The sequence below is a fragment of the Pleurodeles waltl genome, chromosome 3_1 (genome assembly GCF_031143425.1).
Source record: "Pleurodeles waltl isolate 20211129_DDA chromosome 3_1, aPleWal1.hap1.20221129, whole genome shotgun sequence".
Lineage (NCBI taxonomy): Eukaryota > Metazoa > Chordata > Amphibia > Caudata > Salamandridae > Pleurodeles > Pleurodeles waltl.
The window spans coordinates 584,437,038-584,458,056 of record NC_090440.1 but is presented as its reverse complement, the minus strand read 5'-3'; the positions used below and the strand labels follow the sequence as shown (position 1 = coordinate 584,458,056).

At 44.1% G+C, this 21,019-nt stretch overlaps 1 protein-coding gene across 2 annotated transcripts in view; it reads right to left on the bottom strand.

Moving 5' to 3' along the window:
* Positions 1–21,019, bottom strand: part of LOC138284352 (SITS-binding protein-like) — a 948,640-nt gene that overhangs the window by 42,157 nt on the left and 885,464 nt on the right. Inside the window, exon 9 of one of the 2 annotated variants that reach the window (XM_069223028.1) lies at positions 8,855–9,034. The exons of the other annotated variant lie outside the window; for it this stretch is intronic. Within the exon in view, the coding sequence (XP_069079129.1) occupies positions 8,855–9,034 (180 nt within the window). The remainder of the gene's footprint in view (positions 1–8,854; positions 9,035–21,019) is intronic. 2 annotated transcript variants of the gene reach the window in all.

Sequence of the window (21,019 nt, the reverse complement as noted above, 5' to 3'; positions counted from 1 at the left end):
AATGTTGGGTGGTAGGAATTTTGTGGATTTCTTCAGATTCCAGAAGGTTCCATCACAAAAATATTGGAAAAATATGTGATTTCAAGCAAAGTTAGAGGTTTGCAGGGCAGAGTGGGTAAGAAAGTGGTGCGGGGTGCATGTGATGCACACCACCCTGGGCTCACCAGAGGTTTAGTTTTCAGATGTGTCTAGGCCTTGTAGATTTTTCTACATGGCAGAGTCCCAAAGTCCAAAACGTGCAGCCCTCACCATTCCAAATGGGACAATTCTGAGAGTTAGACAAGCTCTCATGGCCCAAATGTAAAACCAAAACCCAAAATAATCAAATGCCCTCTTGCTTGCCATTGGGATAAGATGTTTTAGTGTGCGGGGGAGAGCTGAAAGACTGTTCCCCCCTTCAGTTGGGGTGGGGACATAACCATGCCCATACTGGTTGGCAACCACCACCCCACTATCTTTTTAAATTTCCCTGGCATCTAGTAGGCTCTCTGCCTCCACCGGGGAGTGGATCGGGGCTAATTGCCCCATCTGTCCACTGGTGGGCAGAACAATTTTGTCCCCATTTATTTGGGGTGGGGGTTTGGCTATACCCCACCCTCTTTTTTTGAAAAAAAATCTTCTCTGGTGTCTGGTGGGCTTTCTGTCCTCCTTGGGGGCAGATGAACTTTATAAAAATAGGCCGATGTGCCCCAAAGGGGGGCAGAAATGGCCAACAGTAATGGGCCCCCATGCGGAGTGACCCTTGCTCAAGTGGCTGGCCCCCAAATAAAACACACACACACCAATCCCTGGTGCCTAAGTGGTTTCTGTGCCCCCGCGGGGGCAGATCAGCCTAAACTAAACTAAATAGGCCAATCTGCCCCCAAGGGGGGCAGAAATGGCCTGAAATAAATTTGCCCCCCAGTGGAGCAATCCTTGCCTAAGGGGTCAATCCCCTTGCGTGAAATTGGCACAAAAATAATCACTGGTGTCTAGTGGTTTCTGCCCCTCCTTGGGGGCAGATTGGCCTAAGAAAAATAGGCCGATCTGCCCCCAAGGTGGGCAGAAATGGCCTAAAATAACATTGCCTCCCAGGGGAAAGACCCTTGCCTAAGGGGTCGCTACCCATCTGTAAAAAAAAACAAAAGAAAACTGGTGCTTAGTGGTTTCTGGGGGGTAGAAATGACCTAAAATACATTTGCCCCTCAGAGGAGCAATCCTTGCCTAAGGGGTCACTCCCCGCATGAAAATAAATCCCTGGTGTCTAATGGTTTCTACACCCATTGGGGGCAGATTGGCCTAAGAAATATAGGCTGATCTGCCCTCAAGGGGGGTAGAAATGGTCTAAAATAAATTTGCCCCCAGGGAACCGACCCTTGCCTATGGGGTCACTCCTCCTTCATGAAATTGGTGGAAAAAATCCCTGGTGTCTAGTGGTTTCTGCCCCCCTTGGGGGAAGATTGGCCTAATAAAAATAGGCTGATCTTCCCCCAAGGGGGTGCAGAAATGGCGTAAAAACAATTTACCCCCCAGGGGAGCAACCCTTGCCTAAGGGGTCACTTCCCACGTGTAAAATGTTTGAAAAAAGATCCCTTGTGTCTAGTGGTTTAAAATAGACTGATCTGCCCCTGGGGCGCAAAAAAGGCCTAATAAAAAAACGCCCCCCCAGTGAAGCGATCCTTGTCCAAGGGGTTGCTCCCCTTCATTGTTTATAATAAAAAATAGAAACTCCCTGGTGTATAGTGGGCTTTTCTGCATCCCGATTGCTTTACGATCGGGCTGCAGAAATGCTAAGAAAGACATCAAAGCCTTTCCTTTGATGCCTCTGCGCCGTCCCCCACCCCCTGTTTGGAAGAGAAATGCAAGCATTTCTCTTCTGATCCAGCGCGATGGGTGGCGACCTCTGATGAGGTCAATGCGCGATTGCGCTCTTATGTCATCAGACGTCACTGAGGGAGTGGAGGGGCCTGGGGTAGAAGGGGAATCGATTTCCTTTCCATCTCTGTCCAGGGGAGCGGAATGGGAGGCCCACGGGGGAGCGCTAGCACTCCCCCCGTGGGCCGGCTGCAGGACGTAAATGTTAAGTACTCCGCACCCGAGCTGTGCTGCTGAGGACGTAACCGTTAGGTCCCGGGCACCCAAAAGTTTAAAGATAGAAGTAAATCATTAGGGACTGTTCAACTCCTCAGACAGAAAAGAATGAGCCCCCCTCTATGGAGGAAATAAAAAATCAGAATGAGCTCTCTCCTCTCCGTGCAGTCGGGCTAATTTAAAATCACCAAAAGAACCTTCCACATTGCCATTGGTCAAAGAATCGTATGTTTAAAATTAGTCCAATAAGGAATCTTGTCCTGTTCCCACCGTGAGGCTCGTCAGGTAAAAATTTTTTGTATCCATCTTTACTCCAGTCGGTGCATCAATTGTTAATTCCTGGGAACATCTCTTTTTCACTCATTACACCATACAATGTATCATCTACTAGTACAAGATTTTCTAGCAGGCAGTTCTTATGAGAAAGTTAAAGACATCTGCTAACGTTCGGTCAACTCAATCAAAACAATACATGAATTTATTTCGCTTGACAGAAAATGTCACAAATTCATTTAAACAGTGTAGCTTGACATGAGGCTGTGGAACTAGGCCCAAACCTTGCTAACTTTAGGCCTACAATTAATAAAGCAAATACATAATGTAAAATCATTAGCATAACACACTACTCAATAACCTGAAAATAGGTACTTTAATTAATGTTAATAAGCATTTAATAAGGACACTTTCTGATTACTGGAGGTTACTGAAGTGGGCACGTTTTCAAAGGTGCACCTCATTTTCTATGTTCGTCAAATTCTATGCAGATTCATAATTCAAAGTACATGAATATTTAGTTGTAAAAATTCAGCCATCACAAAGTACATCAGGGAATGCTGTAAAAGAATGTGTGTGAATTTTATTAAATCCCCAATACACTACTCCTTTCTACCCCAGGATGTAAAATAGCTTTGACTTGTCAGATTAGCATGATTGCTAGCACTGCAAAACTGCGACATGATAGTCAGTCTCAAGTTTCCAGCAGTTCTTGAACATGCAATAATTGTAGGTATAACAAGACAGTTATTCATTGTGCAAATGACTGGCTCTGAACACTCACTCCATCCTCCAATCATACAAAAATCCAGGTGAACACCCAGGGGCGGCTCCTCGTTTAGGGCGGCAGAACGTTGCCTCCCTTCCAGCAGCAGCAGCTGCAAAACCTTTACCAGAAAACAATAATAAGCTGAGTTTATTATTGTTTTTCTTGCACAGGGGTGGGGCCATGGGGGTGACGAGCTGTGCAGCTCTCCCCCTCACTGTGCATGTATTTTTGGCCGGCCAGCCGTCCGTCTTGGGAACAATAATAAACTAAGTTTATTATTGTTTTCTTGTAAAGGGGTGGGACCCTGTGGGTGACGAGCTGTGCAGCTCTCCCCCTCACTGCGCATGTATTTTTGGCCGGCCGGCCATCTTGGGCCAAACATGCATGTGCAGTATGCTTCCTCCAGCCCAGCAACGCAGTTGCCGGGCTGGAGAGAGCATGAACAGGCTCCCAGTCTGTGGTGGCCGGGATGGAGGTAAGTGTGTTTTTTTAATTACTATGTAAATGTTTATTACCCCACCTGCGTGCCGCCCCGTCCCTTCAGTGCTTCGCGAGCAGCGACCTTTAAGACCTATTAACATATTAATATACACAAAAGGCCTCATTACAAGGCTAGCGGTCATCAAACTGCCAGCCTCGCCGTGGTGGTCTTACCGCCGCGGACCTGGCGATTAAGACCGCCATTTCACAAGTTGTGGGGCTTGGCAGATGCCTAACCTCCACAGTGCTGCCTGGCCCGCCAGTGCAGTCACACCGCCGTGGCCGGGGGTGAGCACCTCTGTTAGAAATGGGGTCTTTGGTTGGCAGTCAGGTTACCCCCTGTCCAAGCAAGGACCCTCACTCTAGTCAGAGGAAAGAGAATTATTCTCAGCTAAGCCCCGCTCGCCCTCTTGGTAGCTTGGCATGAGCAGGCAGGCTTAACTTCAGAGTGCTAGGTGTAAAGTATTTGTACCAACACACACAGTAACTTAATAAAAATACTACAAAATGAGACAACACAGGTTTAGAAAAATAGAAAATATTTATCTAAACAAAACAAGACAAAAATGAAAAAAATCCACAATACACAAGTCAAGTTATCACTAAAAATGCAAAAAGAGTCTTCATGTAATTTTAAACACAATGCTAATGCTGTTAGCGTGAAAATGTACCTTGGGTGTGTCAAAAATAACCCTGCATGGGCGAGGGTGCATCAAAAAGGGCTTGCGATGCGTCGATTTCACTCACTCATGAGACCTTGCGTCGGTTCTCCTTTAATCGGGTCAGCATGCATCGTTTCTTCTCCCTGCAGGAGAGTGATGCGTCCATCCGGTCAGCACTCTTGAGTCTGGGCAGGCCTTGAGTCGTTTTTACACGCCCAGCGGTGTTTGCGTCAGAAATTCAGCTGCACCATGATCCGAAAACCACACAGCCCGGGTTGCGATCTCACCGGTCTCCGTCAGCGATGCTGTGCGTCGTTTCTCCAGCCACGGGCATCGATCTTCTGGTCACATTGCAGGCGAGTGTTGATTTTCAGACACAAAGCCAGCTGCATGTACATTTTTCAGCCGCAGATCAGAGTTGCGTCGATCTTTTCCCTGCACGGCGATCTGTGCGTGGATTTCTCACTCTTGGGCTGCCAGCTTCTCTTCTCAGGGTGTCAACACCAGAATATTACACGCTCTATTGGCGACTAGAATGCAAAAAAACAGCACTCTCAAAACACCGTAATGTATGCATTTTGTTGATAAGTTGTGGTTTAACCTTTTGCATTGCAGAGTTCAATCCTGAAGACTGATTTTTAATATTCTTACAAATACTGTTCCTTTGCAATGTATTGTTGCAGGTTTTCAAAGTGTGTTAGGGTGTGGTCCCTTTCCAGGGTCTTCCAGAGACTTCCCTGCAGCATGCCTGGGCGTGGTTGAGGGCTGGGCCAAGACTCTATAAAAGGAGAGCCAGCCCAACTCCCAGTGCTCACTATTCAGAGGTCCCGGTGCAGAACAGCAGCTATTTCCAGAGTTCCTGTCCCGGTGGCCTATTTGATTTTCCAGTACTCTACTTTTCATGCTTCATTGGTGAATCTTGTTCTTGGGCGGTAAGATGGTAGTTGGGTTTATTCCCAACACCGTTTATTTTGAGAACTCTCATATTCTTGAGTCTAATTATTTATTTGATTAACAACTTACTTTGAACTCATGAAAATGTGCATTTGAGTGTTTATAATACTTGCATGGAGGTTTATGAATCGGCAAGACGCGCGATTCATTTTATAAAAATGTAGAACTTGTGTTTCATTATGCGCTATCGTTTTTAACTTGTACATACACGCTTACGAATCGGCAAGACGCGCAATTTGTTTTATGAAGCTTTAAAACTTGTGTTTCATTACGCGCTACAATTTATTAACATTTACACGGAGGCTATGAATCGGCAAGACGCGCGATTCGATTCAAGATAATTTAAAGCTTGTTATTTATAGCGCGCAACCATTTCTTGACATTTACATGAAGGCTTACGAATCGGAAAGACATACGATTTGTTTCATGATGATTTAAATCTTGTTATTTATTACTCGCTACCATTTCTTGACATTTTGAATGGTGACATTTAAATCAGTAAGACGCGCGATTTTCTCATTGAGCCTATTTCATGTTGTTCATTGTATGCTACCATTCTAGGATATTTGTTTGGTAGTATTCGAGTTGGCAAGTGTGTGATTTATTTCCTGAACTCATATCATGTTAGTCATTGAAGCGCAATTCTTCCATAGTGTTGATTATATATAACCAATATATATCTGCAAAGTGTGTAATCTGTGTTGACACATTTCTAGAAAACACAAAAGGCCAAAGTTTCTGAATGTAATATTGTATGCTTCTATTATGCATTCTTAAAAGAAGGATTTATACGACTGATTTAAAATTTAATCAGAATATTGTTTCTGATTCTCATGCAAAGGAAAATGCTTGAATAAGAAGGTTTTCATTTAATTAATCTTGATTCCCGTACAGGTATCTGGCCATCTTGAAACCTAGTCATTTTAAACGTCATTCTTAGATTATTCACGTTTTCAGAATGACTATGCTTAAAATCATAGTCTAGTATTGCTTTCTTGAGATATAATTTTCATATTGTGTGTTCTAAATTTTTTCTTACTATAGGTCTCCTTCCCAGCTGTTCCCTTCCTAAATCCCCTCTTCCCCTCTTGAACTCTCTTAGCCTCTGTGATTTATCTATCAGAGTCTTGGAGCTGTTCAGTGGTGGACTTGTTGGGAATGTGCGCAGACCCCTAGGATCTGGTGACTCTGACACAGGGCCCCAGGAATTGGATGGGCTCCACTTGGCAGAGTAGAAGTCTCTCCAGATCCCGTCAGAGAGAAGTCTTTGCTGTCCCTGAGCCTTCAAACAACAGGAGGCAATCTCTAAATCAAGCCCTTGGAGACCTTCACAAGAAGGAAGGCAACACAAAGTCCAGTCTTTGTCCTTTAGGACAGGCAGAAGCAGCAACTGCAGGATAGCTCCACAAAGCACAGTCACAGGCAGGGCAGCTCTTCTTCCTCAGCTCTTCAGCTCTTCTCCATGCAGAGGTTCCTCTTGGTTTCCAGAAGTGTTATAGAGTCTGTGATTTTTGGGAGCCCTTTGTATACCTATTTTGCCCTTAGAAGTAGGCCTACTTCAAAGCAAAGTCTCTCTTGTTTGTGAAATCCTACCTTGCCCAGGCCAGGCCCCAGACACATACCAGGGGGTTGGAGACTGCATTGTGTTAGGGCAGGTGTGAGTGACCACTCCTCCCCTCCCTCCTAGCACAGATGGCTCATCAGGAAATGCAGACTACACCCTAGCTCCCTTTGTGTCACTGTCTAGTGAGAGGTGCAACCAGTCCAACTGTCATACTGACCCAGACAGTGAATCCACAAACAGACAGAGTCACAGAAATGGTTTAAGCAAGAAAATGCTCACTTTCTAAAAGTGGCATTTTCAAAAACACAATCTTAAAATCAACTTTACTAAAAGATGTATTTTTAAATTGTGAGCTCAGAGACCCCAAACTCCACATGTCTATCCACTCCCAAAGGCAATCTACACTTCAATCATATTTAAATGTATCCCCAATGTTAACCTATGAGAGTGATAGGCCTTGCAACAGTGAAAACCGCATTTAGCAGTATTTCACTGTTAGGACATATAAAACACACTACTATATGTCCTACCTTAACCATATACTGCACCCTGCCCTTGGGGCTACCTAGGGCCTACCTTAGGGGTGTCTTATATGTAAGAAAGAGGAAGGTTTAGGCCTGGCAAGTGGGTACACTTGCCAAGTCTAATTTACAGTTTAAACCTGCACACATGTACACTGCAGTGGCAGGCCTGACACATGATTACAGGGCTACTAATGTGGGTGGCACAACCAGTGCTGCAGGCATTTAATTTACAGGCCCTGGGCACCTCTAGTGCACTGTACTAGGGACTTATTTAGTAATTCAAATATGCCAATCATGGATAAACCAATCAACCATACAATTTACACAGAGAGCACATGCACTTTAGCACTGGTTAGCAGTGGTAAAGTGCTCAGAGTTCAAAAGCCAACGGCAACAGGTCAGACAAAATAGGAGGCAGGAGGCAAAAAGATTGGGGATGACCCTGCATAAGCAAAAAAGTCCAACAACTTCCAACCTGGCAGCAGGCCTCAAAGAAGTCATCCGAGAAGCGATGGGTCCTGGTGGTCTGTCATTGCCAGCACCACCACGCCAGCAAGACTCCGCCAAGCCGTATTACGGCTCGTGATAATGGCAGGCGGAGTCTTGCTGCCATGGTGGTGCTGGCGATGCAACCACCTCTTTGGAGTCAGGCTTCAGTCCAGAAATGGGCGAAAGTCCTCCAAAGACTCCTAATATGGTGGTCTGGAGACCGCCAGCACTGGCAGTCTGTTGGCTGCAGCGTCTTCCGCAGTCTTCCAAAAAGATCTCCAAAGTCAAAATGAGGGCCAAAGTTCCAAGAGAACATAATCAGTGTTGATAGTTAGTACTCTATTCTCTCACTGCCCTGGGACTTGCGAGGTTTAATCATGAAAAGATGGCCTATAGTTTTCATAAATAAATACAGAGCTTGGGGCGTGAAGAAAAGAGAAGGGTCCTAACTGGACCAACCAGGAAAGTGAAAGGAGTAGGAAGACCCCAAAAATGTAAGAATAAAATATAAAGTGCGGATTGGAAGCAAGAGATTGCTAAATGAAAAATATAAAACTAGTTCCCTCATGCAAGCACTAGGAGAATAGTAAGGCAACTTCTCTATTCATAAATCGTGGTAAAGAAAAACCGGGTGGAAACAAACATAATAGGGAGGAAAGACATCAAACAAGGAGCAGATTCTGAGACAAACAAAAAAGCCATACAGCCATGTGCAAGATACTCACTCTAGATATATGTTATAGTATGAAATATGTTGCTGTCCACAACATAGTTGTCTGCAGAGAGACCTAAAAAATTGTGTCAATTGAGAGTGACAAAATAAAACTACTTATGAAATGGATAAACATATCAAATAAATACATACACAGCAAATAACACCCACACTTCATCACCTAATATCACACCACAGAGTCACTCTAAGGGCATAGAAGTAGAACTTAAACAGAAATTTGAAGTCGGAGAAGATGACAATTACCCAAGTAGGATTCAAAAGATTGCATTTCTGAATTTACACCTAAGGAAGGCATATAAACTTGAGTAAGTCACATCTAATAACGTGTTTTCCTACCTCATCTCCAATCAAGAATTCATCATCTATTGTAAATGTTGCTGGATCCTGAGGACTGATCCACCACAGCGGCCGGAAGACTGGATTTCCCGAATTAAGCCACTCTTCTGCGAATTTCATAATAAGTGGAACAACAAAATGTTGATGTTTTTCTATGTAGTGTCGAGTAAGATTTAAAACCTGAAAATGATGCAATGTATTTTTAAGTGGTTATCATGGAATCATTTCTTGATTTGAAAACACAAGTGACAGTAAAGTGTGCGAGATGGTTGATTTTGTTACGAAAATACCATTGGGCTTATTTACAAGTCCTTTGTGCCACCGGTGCTGTCACTTTTTCCCATATAAAAAGTGACGAACCAGGGGGCAAGGGACTTGTGAATACGACCCCATAATTTTCAAATGAAAAACAAGAAGCTGGGTCATCTTGCAAAATAGAGTCCTGATAACAGCCACATGTTCAGTACAGCTGAGGTCTATTGAATACTTTTTCCTGCAGTGTAGTGGTTAACTGATGAATGTTTAGGGCAGTGCTTAATTTGTAAATAAAAAGGTGCCGGTGCTCAAAGCCCTCCTCTTAAACATGCGGTTGCTGCAATTAAATCAGCGAACACAGAATACTGAGGCAGCGTAATCTCGATGCCATCTCTGACCTCTTCAATCCAGTTAAAGCCACTCCCTGCCCCTTCAACTCACAGCTGCAGCTTTCTGCTTTCTCTCATCATGACGCTTTTTCATTTTTCTCTTTCTCCGTCTTCCCCAAACGTGTCTTTTGCTCGCAGCAAATGCTTGAGGCAGAAAACTAAGCGCCGGCCCTCAAAAATAAGTGCTGGTGCTCAACACCGTAAACAACAAGCACAAATTAAGCACTGGATTAAGGCCATATTTAGTATGTAGGTGTAAGTTCCCAGTTGTGCCGTTGTTCATCCTCACTCGTTATCTTAGCTTTCTTAAGCTTCTTATGTGTTTGAAGTTGAGCTTGGACTAACATGAGTTAGAACTCTAGTTGGGCATAATGTTGCCATACACCACATGATTATTGATGTTGCTGTTGTTGCCTTTCATCTAATAACGAATTGTGAGCGTTTACATGGAAAGACTGGAGATTTCCCAGTCTTTGGGGACTAGGAATGGCCCTAACCAAGGACAACCTAACTGTCCCAGACCACTTTGTAAATAGTATTACAATTCATGTCAACCGATAACTCTTTGAGAATCTCTGAATCCACTCAATCCAGCAGAATGCTCAAATCAAATGTATTTTATAGTAAAATGTTTTTTGTTCGTTATTTGTCCATACCCTAGGAATCGTGTACTTGTGAAGTAATGTGTGAAATCATTTGTCTATAGTCTTATAAAAGATTCTGCTTTCTTCTGTTAAACAGCACCCAACCTTTTCCCACTTCTAGAAGGCAAATCTATGCTGTTTACTATTGAACTCACTGAGGTCTTAAAGTTCTCTGATGCTAACTTTACTGGTGATATATTTCATATATTTTGCCTTAAAAATCCTTTATATAAATCCTTGCATTTTGGCCTGTGTCTGCTATTCTTATTCGTAATGCTATCACCTTATGCCTATACGGGAGCCTATATTAGAGACGGGTCCAATAGGGGCACACCAAAGTCCATATCAGGACTACATCACTCCCAGTCTAAGTAGTTGTTGCGCTTTGCGTGAGCAAATAGGAGATGGATCTGTGTCGAAAGACGAGCCTTGCACTGTGACTGTCGGACTTTTCCCCTTTTGCAGGGTCATCCCTAATATTTTTGCCTCCTTCCTCCTATTTTTTCTAACCTGTTTTTGCTGGCTTGAGGACTCTGAGCACTTTACCACTGCTAAACAGTCCTAAAGTACATATGCTTTCGGTGTAACTTGTATTGTTGATTGGCTTTCCATGATTGGCATATTTGATTTACTAGTATGTCCCTAGTAAAGTGTACTAAAGATGCCTAGGGTCTATAAACAAATGCTATTAGTGGGCCTGCAGCACTGGTTGTGCCACCCACCTTAGTAGCCCTGTAAAAATGGCTCAGACCTGCCACTGCAGTGTCTGTGTGTGCAGTATTAAACTGCCAATTCGGCTTGGCAAGTGTATCCACTTGCCAGGCCTAAACCTTCCCTTTTTCTACATGTAAGGCACCCCTAAGGTAGGCTCTAGGTAGCCCCATGGGCAGGGTGCAGTATATGTTAAAGGTGGAACATTTACTTATGTGTTTTACATGTCCTAACAGTGAAGTACTGCCAAATTTGTTTTTCACTGTTGCAAGTCCTATCTCTTTCATAAGTGAACATGGGGGCTGCCTTTAAATATTAAAGTGCAGTTTCCCTTAGGGAGAAGATGGCATTATGGAGTTTAGGGTCTCTGAGCTCACAGTTTAAAAATATATCTTTTAGTGAAGTTGGTTTTTAGATTGTGTGTTTGAAAATGCCACTTTTAGAAAGTAGGTATTTTCTTGCTTAAACCATTCTGTGTCTCTGACTGTTTGTGGATTCCCTGTCTGGGTCAGTTTGACAGTTGGGCTGTTTGTGACTCTCTCTAGACATTTACACAAAGAGAGCTGGGGTGTAGCCTGCATATCCTGATGAACCATCTGTGCTAGGAGGGAGGGGAGGAGTGGTCACTCACACCAGAAGGGGCTGTGCCTGCCCTCACACAATGCATTCTCCGACCCCTTGGTGTGTGTCTAAGGTCTGACCTGGGCAAGGCAGGATTTCACAAACAAGAGAGATTTTCCTTTGAAGTAGGCCTACTTCAAAGGCAGAAAGGGGTATAAGAAGGACACCCGTAACCCTTGAAGATCAGATCACTTCTGGAATCAAGAGGAACCTCTGCCAAGGAGAAGAGCTGAAGAGCTGAGTAGAAGTGCTACCTTGCCTGTGCTTTGTGGAGCTATCCTGCAGTTGCTGCTTCTGCCTGTGAAAGGGGACAAAGACTGGACTTTGTGGTATATTCCTATTGAGAAGAATCTTCGAGGGCTTAGACTGAGCTTGTCCCCTGTACTGAAGTCTCTTGGCCATCAAAGACTTCCCCTACCAGCGCGTGCTGCTGAGACTCCTGCCCTAACAAGTGGTGCCCTATCCAGTCCTTGGGCCCTTGAAAGGACAAGCTGGTGAAAATCCAAGAATCCGACTTCGGACAACTCTGGACCGACACCGTTGCCCAATCCCTTGATACCGCTTGCAACCAACTCAGTGGTCCTCGCTAGAGTGTGACGACCCTCGCAGGCCTGACACCAGTGCAGCCCCGCCAAAGTCTGCGACTCTGTGGAAGTCGCTGCACCACGTCGTGACTGCCGGATATCGACTCTGCCCGAAGTGTGCAGATTAAATGCTTCACACCGCCGCCTCACCTCCACCGGTCCGCAGCAAGGACTTGACACCTCTTTGTGACACCTCAGCTCCTTTGCTCCGCAGCACCGGAACCGATGCTGCCTCGGATCCAGTGACGCCGCGATCCCAGACTGCGTGCACCTGCTTGTTTTCACACTTTACTAAGGTACTGTACCTGGGGGTCTGCCTGACTCCGTGCCTTGCACCGTTGGTGACAGATTGTTGGGAACGACTCCGTCATGACGCTGTGTTAACACCTTATCAAAGTATTTTGTGTTTCTAAGAACAATTTTTAAGTTTAATCTTGAAAAATTCATAACTTGGCTTGTGCATGTTGGATTTTTGTCATTTTGGTTTTGTTTAGATAAATATTGTTTTTACTAAGTTACTGTGTGTGTTGGTACAAATACTTTACGCCTTGTCTCTGAAGTTAAGCTTACCTGCGTGTGCCAAGCTACCAAGGGGGTGAGCGGGGGTTAACTGAATGTGATTCTCCTTTACCCTGACTAGAGTGAGGGTCCTTGGGTGGACAGGGAGTAACCTGACTGCCAACCAAAGACCCTATTTCTATCAGAGGATATGTGCCTGATTAAGATTTTGGGAGGTGGAAAAGCCCATCTGCCGAAATACCGATGGGTAGGTTGCCGCCAGTGTGGCAGCCTCCCCACCAGGCCCATTACGAGTTTCCCACTGGGCCTGCGGGCAGAACCCCAGTTTCCGCCCAGTGGGAAACAGTCTACAGCATTGTCCCCAGCTTGTAATAGAACTGGCAGCAATGCTATAGTGTATAGGATGCACCAGCAAAGCAGACAGTGAACATAGCGATGGTGATTGCCAGGGCGGCCCTGCACTGCCAATGCCAAGTGCATGGGCAGTACAGGACCCCCATGCGGCCCCCTGCAAACCGTCTCTGCCAGCCTTTTCATGACAGTGTTACTGCCATGAAATTGCTGGCGGAGAAGGGGGTCGTAATCCCCAGGGCAGCACTGCTTGCAGTGCTGCCTTGGCAGATTAGAAATGCCACAACTGCTAGACTGCTGGAACGACTAATCCTGGCGGTGCTGACGATCTGACTGCGGAGCAACCACCACGGTTATAATGTGGCGCCCGGACCGCCACCACAAGTCTAGCGGTCAGTAGACCTCCAGACTCGTAATGATGCCCTATATGCCCAGACACATGAAAATTCACTCTAGTGCTTCAGCTAACTCAGAATGGGGTTTCGCTGCATTTGGTGCCTAGTCTGCCTTTTGAAAGGGGCCATGGAGCCTCTGTGTAGGGTGGAGGCTAGTCTATGACTGCAGCTGCTCACTTATAGCAATAATGAGACCCAGAGACCTTCTGGGTACCCTGCCAACAGAGAGTATTAAGTAAATTGAGGAGTTCAGTAGTGCATGCTGAAGGAGAATATTATTCACCCAGGCTCTGTGGACAGTAGTTAGTACTATGCAGGGGCTGATGTATAAGCAGCTTTGCAACAGCATCCTCAGCTGCATTATGTGTTGTGACTTACAATGACATTGGTTTGTTGACTTTCATTTAATGCATGTGGAGAAAGAAACATGCTCCTTTACAGAAAATACAGGTTTGATAAAGGAGCAATAACCTTCCCGCAGACTCATACACTGATTCTGTATGGATCACTTTAGTTTTTTTTGTTCATCCTCTTAATATAGTTTTATTATCTTATGTGTACATTCTTGTATGCAGCACAAGAAAACAAGAATGACATCTGAGGTATTAACCTAATACAAAACAAAACAACATTATAGGCTTCATAAGAGGAAGGCACAGAAATTCACACAAATAAGTTAAGGCAGCACATTGAGTACAATATTTAACAGCTAGGATAAGGCCCAAAAACATTTGACTGGGAAAGAGAGTACAATTTAGCCACTGAAATCAGTGAGAAACCCTTTACCTCAATATTGCTTGTACTACACAACAAACACCTCGTTGATCTCTCAATGGATATGAAGGAGATTTCCATCTGAATGACTTACAGCAGCAATAGGGGTAAGCTATGTATCAGTACAAATGAATCCGTCCAGTAAGTGCCCTGATTTGACTGACATATTGCTAGTTTTTCATTACAGTCATGGTAGACGTAATGGTGATTGTACAAATAGGGGCTCAGAGAATGACCTGCAAATTAATATTTATTAGGGAAGTCGCAATTTCCCTGCCATTGGCCACCATCACATGGATAGTGGCCTGCAAGGTTCAGCAGACAATCAAGTCTGTAATTTGGTTTAAATAAAGAAAACCTATTTAAAAATGCAGCCTGTTTTCCTTCAAGGTAACAATACTGCTTTAAAAGCATATTTTGAATTAAAACTTTTAGAAGGTTTGCAGAGGTCCTACGGACCACTGCCAACTCTCCTTGAAACTGTTTTTCAGCATTTACAAAGTGGAAGGGGTCCTAAGCGGACCTCTTCCACTTTGAGAATCAGATACTACCCAATCTGAGGTTTATTTCCAAACTTGTGATCCCACACCATCACTACATTCCTCTCTGACTTATAAATAGGAGGAGGATGTCCCTTTCATTGCCCCGTCTATTTGCACTTTGAACAGGGTGACAAAAGCCCTCTTATGAGTATGAGAGAATTTTCTGATTCATAAAAGGGCGTATGCACACAAAGAAATGCCCTTTTGTAATTGCAAACCCTGTGATTTTATGAACCACAGGGTTTGTGACTTCAAAAGGGCTCTCTATCTGAGGCCCCTAGTCTCTTCTACTTATACGATGATGGTATTGAAAGGTATGTGCATTTTAACCTCACTATGATTTGTACTGAAATTGACAAGTTAATGAGCTCTAACTTTTTCACATCTTCACCATGTGTTCACCTCTGAAATGCACGTGGTTTTTCTTAATCATAAGAATGGCATCTTGTTGGTGCAGCTCACTCACGACTAGTTGGGAAGGTGAAATACTCTAATTATCTCATGATGGGGAAGAGGAGGGTAAGCCCTCAAATATTTCATTTGCTATTTGCTCTCAATCATACTAACTGATTTGTTAGAAACACCTGAAGAAAACATTTGTGATGCACACCTTTGACATTCACTACATTATTTGCTATCAGAAAGAAAATTATTATTTTGGAAGAGGAGCACCCCTACAACCTAAAATAGAAGCTTTAACTAAAAGAAGCACCAAGAAAACACATGGGGCTTGATTTAGGTCTTTACAGAGGAAATACTCTGTCATAAATGTGACGGATATCCCCCCTGCTGTGTTACGATCTCCATAGGAGATAATGAGATCATAATACAATGGACGGGATATCCGTCACGTTTGTGATGGAGTATTTCTCTCCACCAAGACCCAAATCAGGCCCTTAGTGCCAATAAGAGCACCATCAGGCCCATAGTGCCAATTAGGGTCAATCATTATGCTGGACCAGGACATAGGTGTGATTTCAGATCAACTGTCATAGAGTGGGGAGCCTAGCAGATTGTAATGGTCATTGGGCCTAATTTAAAAGTTGTCGGGTGGCTGTTTCTCCACCAGGGCAACAGGTGTTGTCTACCAAATTGAGAAATGCCTGTCAAGCAAATGGTTATTTCTTAAAGCATTGACAGGAACCACCATCACTGAGCCGTGCACCAAACTATTCTCTTTTGAATAAAAAAAAATTAAAAAATCCTTGAGCGGGAACTTCTTTTTTAAAATACAAAAATACAAAAAAATGCTCCACTCACCATGACAGTCTTCTTCCATGGTAAGAGGAGCATTTAACAGTTTTCACTGCCACTTACTGCCAGAGTATTCCTTGCGGTGATGGACAATGAAAACTGACCTCCACTTCCACCCTAAATCATGTGTGTGGAATTAACGGTCTGCCTTAAAAGACCATCAAAAGGGTTTAATCATGGCCGAGATGAAGCAGTCTCCGCAATGATTAAACCTATGATTTACCTGCATCTAAACTGGGCAGGCAGACCACATTCTTGGCAGTAAGGACACACCTTCAAAACGGAGTATCCTTACCACCAAGAATCATATCAAGTCCATAGTTTTTAACTTGGAACTTAGGTGTTTTTCTTGTTCATGCAATCCTTTAGTAGGGGAAAGCCTGAATCTGAAACCAGCAAGGATCCCGTGAAGTGGGATCCTCAATTGATGAGCTCCATCTGAAGCCTTTAGTTTTGATGCCAAATGTCAGAAAGGGGCAAAGCAGGATTCTTCAGCCACTCAAGTTGCTATGCTACTGATGCCTCCTTGTCCCAGTCCCAAATTTTATACTTAGACTTAATCATGTTTTTGTTTTTTTAAATCTTCCAGCAGGGCAAGTTTAGATGCTGTAGTTGGGCAGGGCTCCAGAAGGCCAAACACCTTCACCATGAGACCCAGTGGAAGTCATTTTCTTCATAGCTAAAGCTTCAAGCAGGCTGAACTAGGATCTCTTGAAACTGAGGACACACTTTTCCTGGGGAAGCCTCAGCACCCTGTCCCAATTCTCTAGAGTGTAAAAAAATGATTACGTACTTGCAGATAGAAAAGCTCTTTCTCCAACCAAGGCTCTCTCAGGGTCCAGTGCCAAGTGATCAACTAGGTGCTCTTCAGACGTCTTCTCAGTTTTTTGTCTCTGCAGAAGAAACAGGAGGGCAGCCACCCGACCCCTGGAAAGCCATAACAGTCCAGAGTGCAAGCAGGAGTCCAGGTTCTTTGAGTCCTTGCACAAGCAGGTAGAGTCTTCTTTCTCCTTAATGTTCTTCTCAGGTCGAGGAATGTTCTAAAGAGGTCGTGGTTAGGTGCATGTAATATCCTGTGTAGTAATGGTTGATTTGAGAATCCACTACACTGAATCCTGGAATCTTCTACATGGAAACCTTTTTTGTATTTCCATTTTCAACTGACTGTAAATCTTCCCTGAGTTCCTCATCCAAGATGGCTCTATCTTTCCTTCACACACCGTATAATTCCTTCTAGCCATTCCTTTGGGGAGATGGCATAGCTTACCCACTCCCAGTGCTGGAAACAATTTTCCCTCACAGAAAAGAGGTGTAGGGTGGCTCATGGCAAGAATGGTTTCAGATCAGGAGTCTCCCATTTGGGATACCCACTTCAAAAGGAATAGTTTTTAAGACTGCTTGATGCCTGGCACCTGATTCCCTCCATGGGGGTGTGCAAACCCATGCTGCTAACTGCCAAAGGGGACTCGCAGCAGGCCTTGTGCCCAACCTCCCTGTGGGCAGCCTAACCCCTGTCATGCATGGGCTTTGGCCGGGAGTAGCACAGAGTTGGTTGCAGGCCTGGCTGTTGGCAACAAACCCCCTGTGGGTAGCTAAGCCCTTTGTAGACCCCACTTCACATTTTTGCAAAATGATTAGCCCTTAAAGCAGCCTGTGGCCTGGCTCTGTGCCTAATCTCCCCATGAGAGGCCAGTCCCTCACTACAAATGGCCCTTTGGTATGAGCAGCAGGGGGGGCTGACAGCAGGCCCTGTCCCCATTTCCCCCAGCAGGCCCTGCCCTCAACTCCCTAATTGGCAGCCAAAACCCACTGCACGTGGCATTCAGCCATGAGTGACCGGGAGCCAACCACAAGGTCTGGCGCCAGGCAGCAAAACTCCCATGGGAGGCTAACCCCTTGCAGACCCCACCCCACATTTTTGCTAGTTACTACTTTTTAAATATTTTGAATGGTACTGTGCTACTTATGTGGTATCGAGACTAGGCATCACCTCCGTGGTACACAGTGTAGCCTGCATGTCCTGCAGTATGACTCCTGTCAGAGTACCGCAGAGTCATATGGGAGGGCCACACTTGGTTCCGCTGGAGTACTACGGAACCTCAGGGGAGCGCCATACAGGGTCACGCAGGAGTGCAGTGACACAATTTTATTTTTTATTTTGGTCCAAGTGGGGGTCTCTCTGGGACTCCCCCACCAGTGCTAGGGAGTCATGGTACCCCTACTCTGCCCCCATATATATATTTTTAAACTAAACTCAAGACCCAGGGAGCCACAACATTTTTCTTCTGAATGCTCCATCTCATGGGACCGGTAACGCAGGACCGAAGCGACGGATGTGGAAAAAGATCTCTTGAGTGATCAGATTACTCAATTTTTTTTCATTTACGACACCCATCGATATACCTTCATGACAACCTGAACACCTCTTTAAGTACAAATTTCTCAAAAGTGGCTGAACGGATTTAAACAAATAAGAAGTTTGCTTTCTGAGTAAAGTTCTGATTTAAATGCAAAAATTGGTGTAATTGTCTGTATCCCTTCCCAAATTTTCCTGGGGGAATTAACATGGGAAAATTATGCCTTTGGAACCCAACTCCCTTTTTTCTCAGCTCCCACTTGTCACATCAGCCCAATACTTTCCAAGATGGAGCTGAAGTGAATAAACATGTTTTTGTAAAGTTTTGTGAAGATTTGCCAAATAACACCTAGGTCATTAACAAAACAAAACGATCTCTTCCTAGCAAAACTCTGATCTAATTACAAATTACAACTGCACTGGGTTTTATATATATATATATATATTCACTGAAAAGAAGAAAGCTTACAGGGACATTATATTTAGGCTCACATTTTAAAGACATACAGAACCTTAGAAATCTGCCAGTTATAGTTATAGTTATCCCAACTAATATAACTCCTGCCCTAAGGTAACTATAACTCACGCCCCGCCATGCACAGTTTTTTGGTCAAAACGTTTACTGCAAATACTACATCAATATTATCAATGATGTAATCAAAGATGTCATAAGTGCCATAATTTGTCGGTAACTACCAGTGCATGGTGAGGGGGCGAGTAATAGTTACCTTAGGGGACGTGATATAGTTAGTTGAGATAACTCTAACTATAACTGGCGAATTTTGAAGGTTTAAAATGTGAGCAACTATAACTTCCCTATAACTTTTGTTTTTTCAGTGAATTTCTATGTTTTTTTAACGTATGGTAATTTTTATTACTATACGTTAATCCAACCATCACTGCGCACGGCCTTTGGCTGTGCGCAGTTGCGAGCCACAGGCCCTCTGACCACCTAACTTCACACCATGCACGGCCTTCACCCGGGTGCAGCGGAGGTTGCCTGACAGACCTGGCCTGCAGCCAGATCCAGCGGCCAACCTCCCTAACCACTCAACCCCATGCTGCGCATTGCGCTATGGCAATGCGTGGCGGGAGTTGTCTACGACCTCTCAAGGTGTAAGAATAGCTGTGGGAGGGTGTTTTTAGGGTTGAGAGTGGATGTCACATTGTCTGTCTGGGTGTGAGAGTGTTTCAGTGGGTGCGTCAGTGTGTGTGTGGGTTTGTGAGTGGGTGCATAAGGGTGTGAGTGGGTGTGTGACAGACTGAGTGGGTGTCTAACTGTATGTGTCATTGAGGGGGAGCGTGAGGGTTTAACTAGGGCTGTGAGTGAGGGCACGAGGGTCGGAGTGGGTATGTGAGTGGGTGCCTGAGTGGGTATGTGAGTGGGTGCCTGAGTGGGTATGTGAGTGGGTGCAGGAGTGTCTAAGTAGGTCTCTGAGTGGGTGAATAAGTGTCTGAGAGGGTGAGTGATTAGGAGAAAGTGACTGAAAGATAGACAGAAAGAGAGAAAGAAAGTGAGGGAGAGAGATAGAGGTTTTTTTAGGGTTTGATGTCTGATATACTTACAATGACATGTTTGTGTACAATTTAAATTAAAAAATATATATATATATTTTTTAAAATAATGATTCAAAAACTTAACAAATACAATACTTACCTGTACTACCCAAAAGGTTCGTCTGCAGATAATGCATAATGTCTAATCCTGCCAAATTTCATGTAAATCTGTTCAGTCGGTTTTGCACTACTTGAGATAAATGAGTCTATGGAAAATGCATTAGTGACAAATGCGTTTTGGGACACCCCTTTTAACTCTGTACCACTTGGTCAATCACCAAGAAACTTTACATCATCTGCCAATGTAGAAGAAAGAATTGGTCTGCAAAATGTAATGGAGATTCATCAAATGGGCATAAAGTTATTAATGGGGAATGAGGAATTCCTATCTCTGGTAACCCTAGCTATAACTACAACGTGCCTACTTCCACCCTGTAATACAAATATTTATGCCACTAGGTTGTTACATTTAGGACCATGATTCCATAGGAAGTGGGTGTTTTGGTTTGCTCATACCTTTGACACAGTTTGACAAACCTTCACAAAAATTTCCAAAAAGTCTCATCCACCTCAGCTTCTTTTTGAAAAGCTTCAGGTTGATCCATGAAGCGGGTACCAGGAAAAAGGGATGGTCCTAAAATGTATTTTACCCATATATTTTTCCACAGGAAAATTGAACAGTGATACCACAAAAACGGGTGAAGGGAATCAGACCAATTCTGTCAGAATGCTATTTTGTGAGGACATTTTGGACCCAAGTTGGTTCCCCCTGTTTTAGCTTCATTTTAAATCTCATATCTTCTTCATTTTAGCTGCACTGCTTTTAACAATGACATTTTACATGCATTTCTTGCATGATATTCTTCTAGGAATGTGCAGTATGAATTGCTTGTTTAGTTGGCCTTTGCACAACATGTAATCAGTACTTTCTGTTGAAAGCTAGTTACACTATACGCAATATCCTAGTTCTTTTGTGTTGCCTGTTCAGACAGGAGACAGCTTCTATCAAGACACAGCATTGCTTCAGAGCAGTGCTTCCAGCAGAGAATAGCTCGACTATATAATTGGTACACTGACCCAGAAGGGGAATAGCGGATTCCAGCCACAATCATCCTGGAACGAATGCTGTGTTTGCCATGCAGCTCTGCTGGTGCTAATCCATTAGCCCCCAGTAGAGGATTGTCATTTACACCACAGATGGACTCCTGGCAGT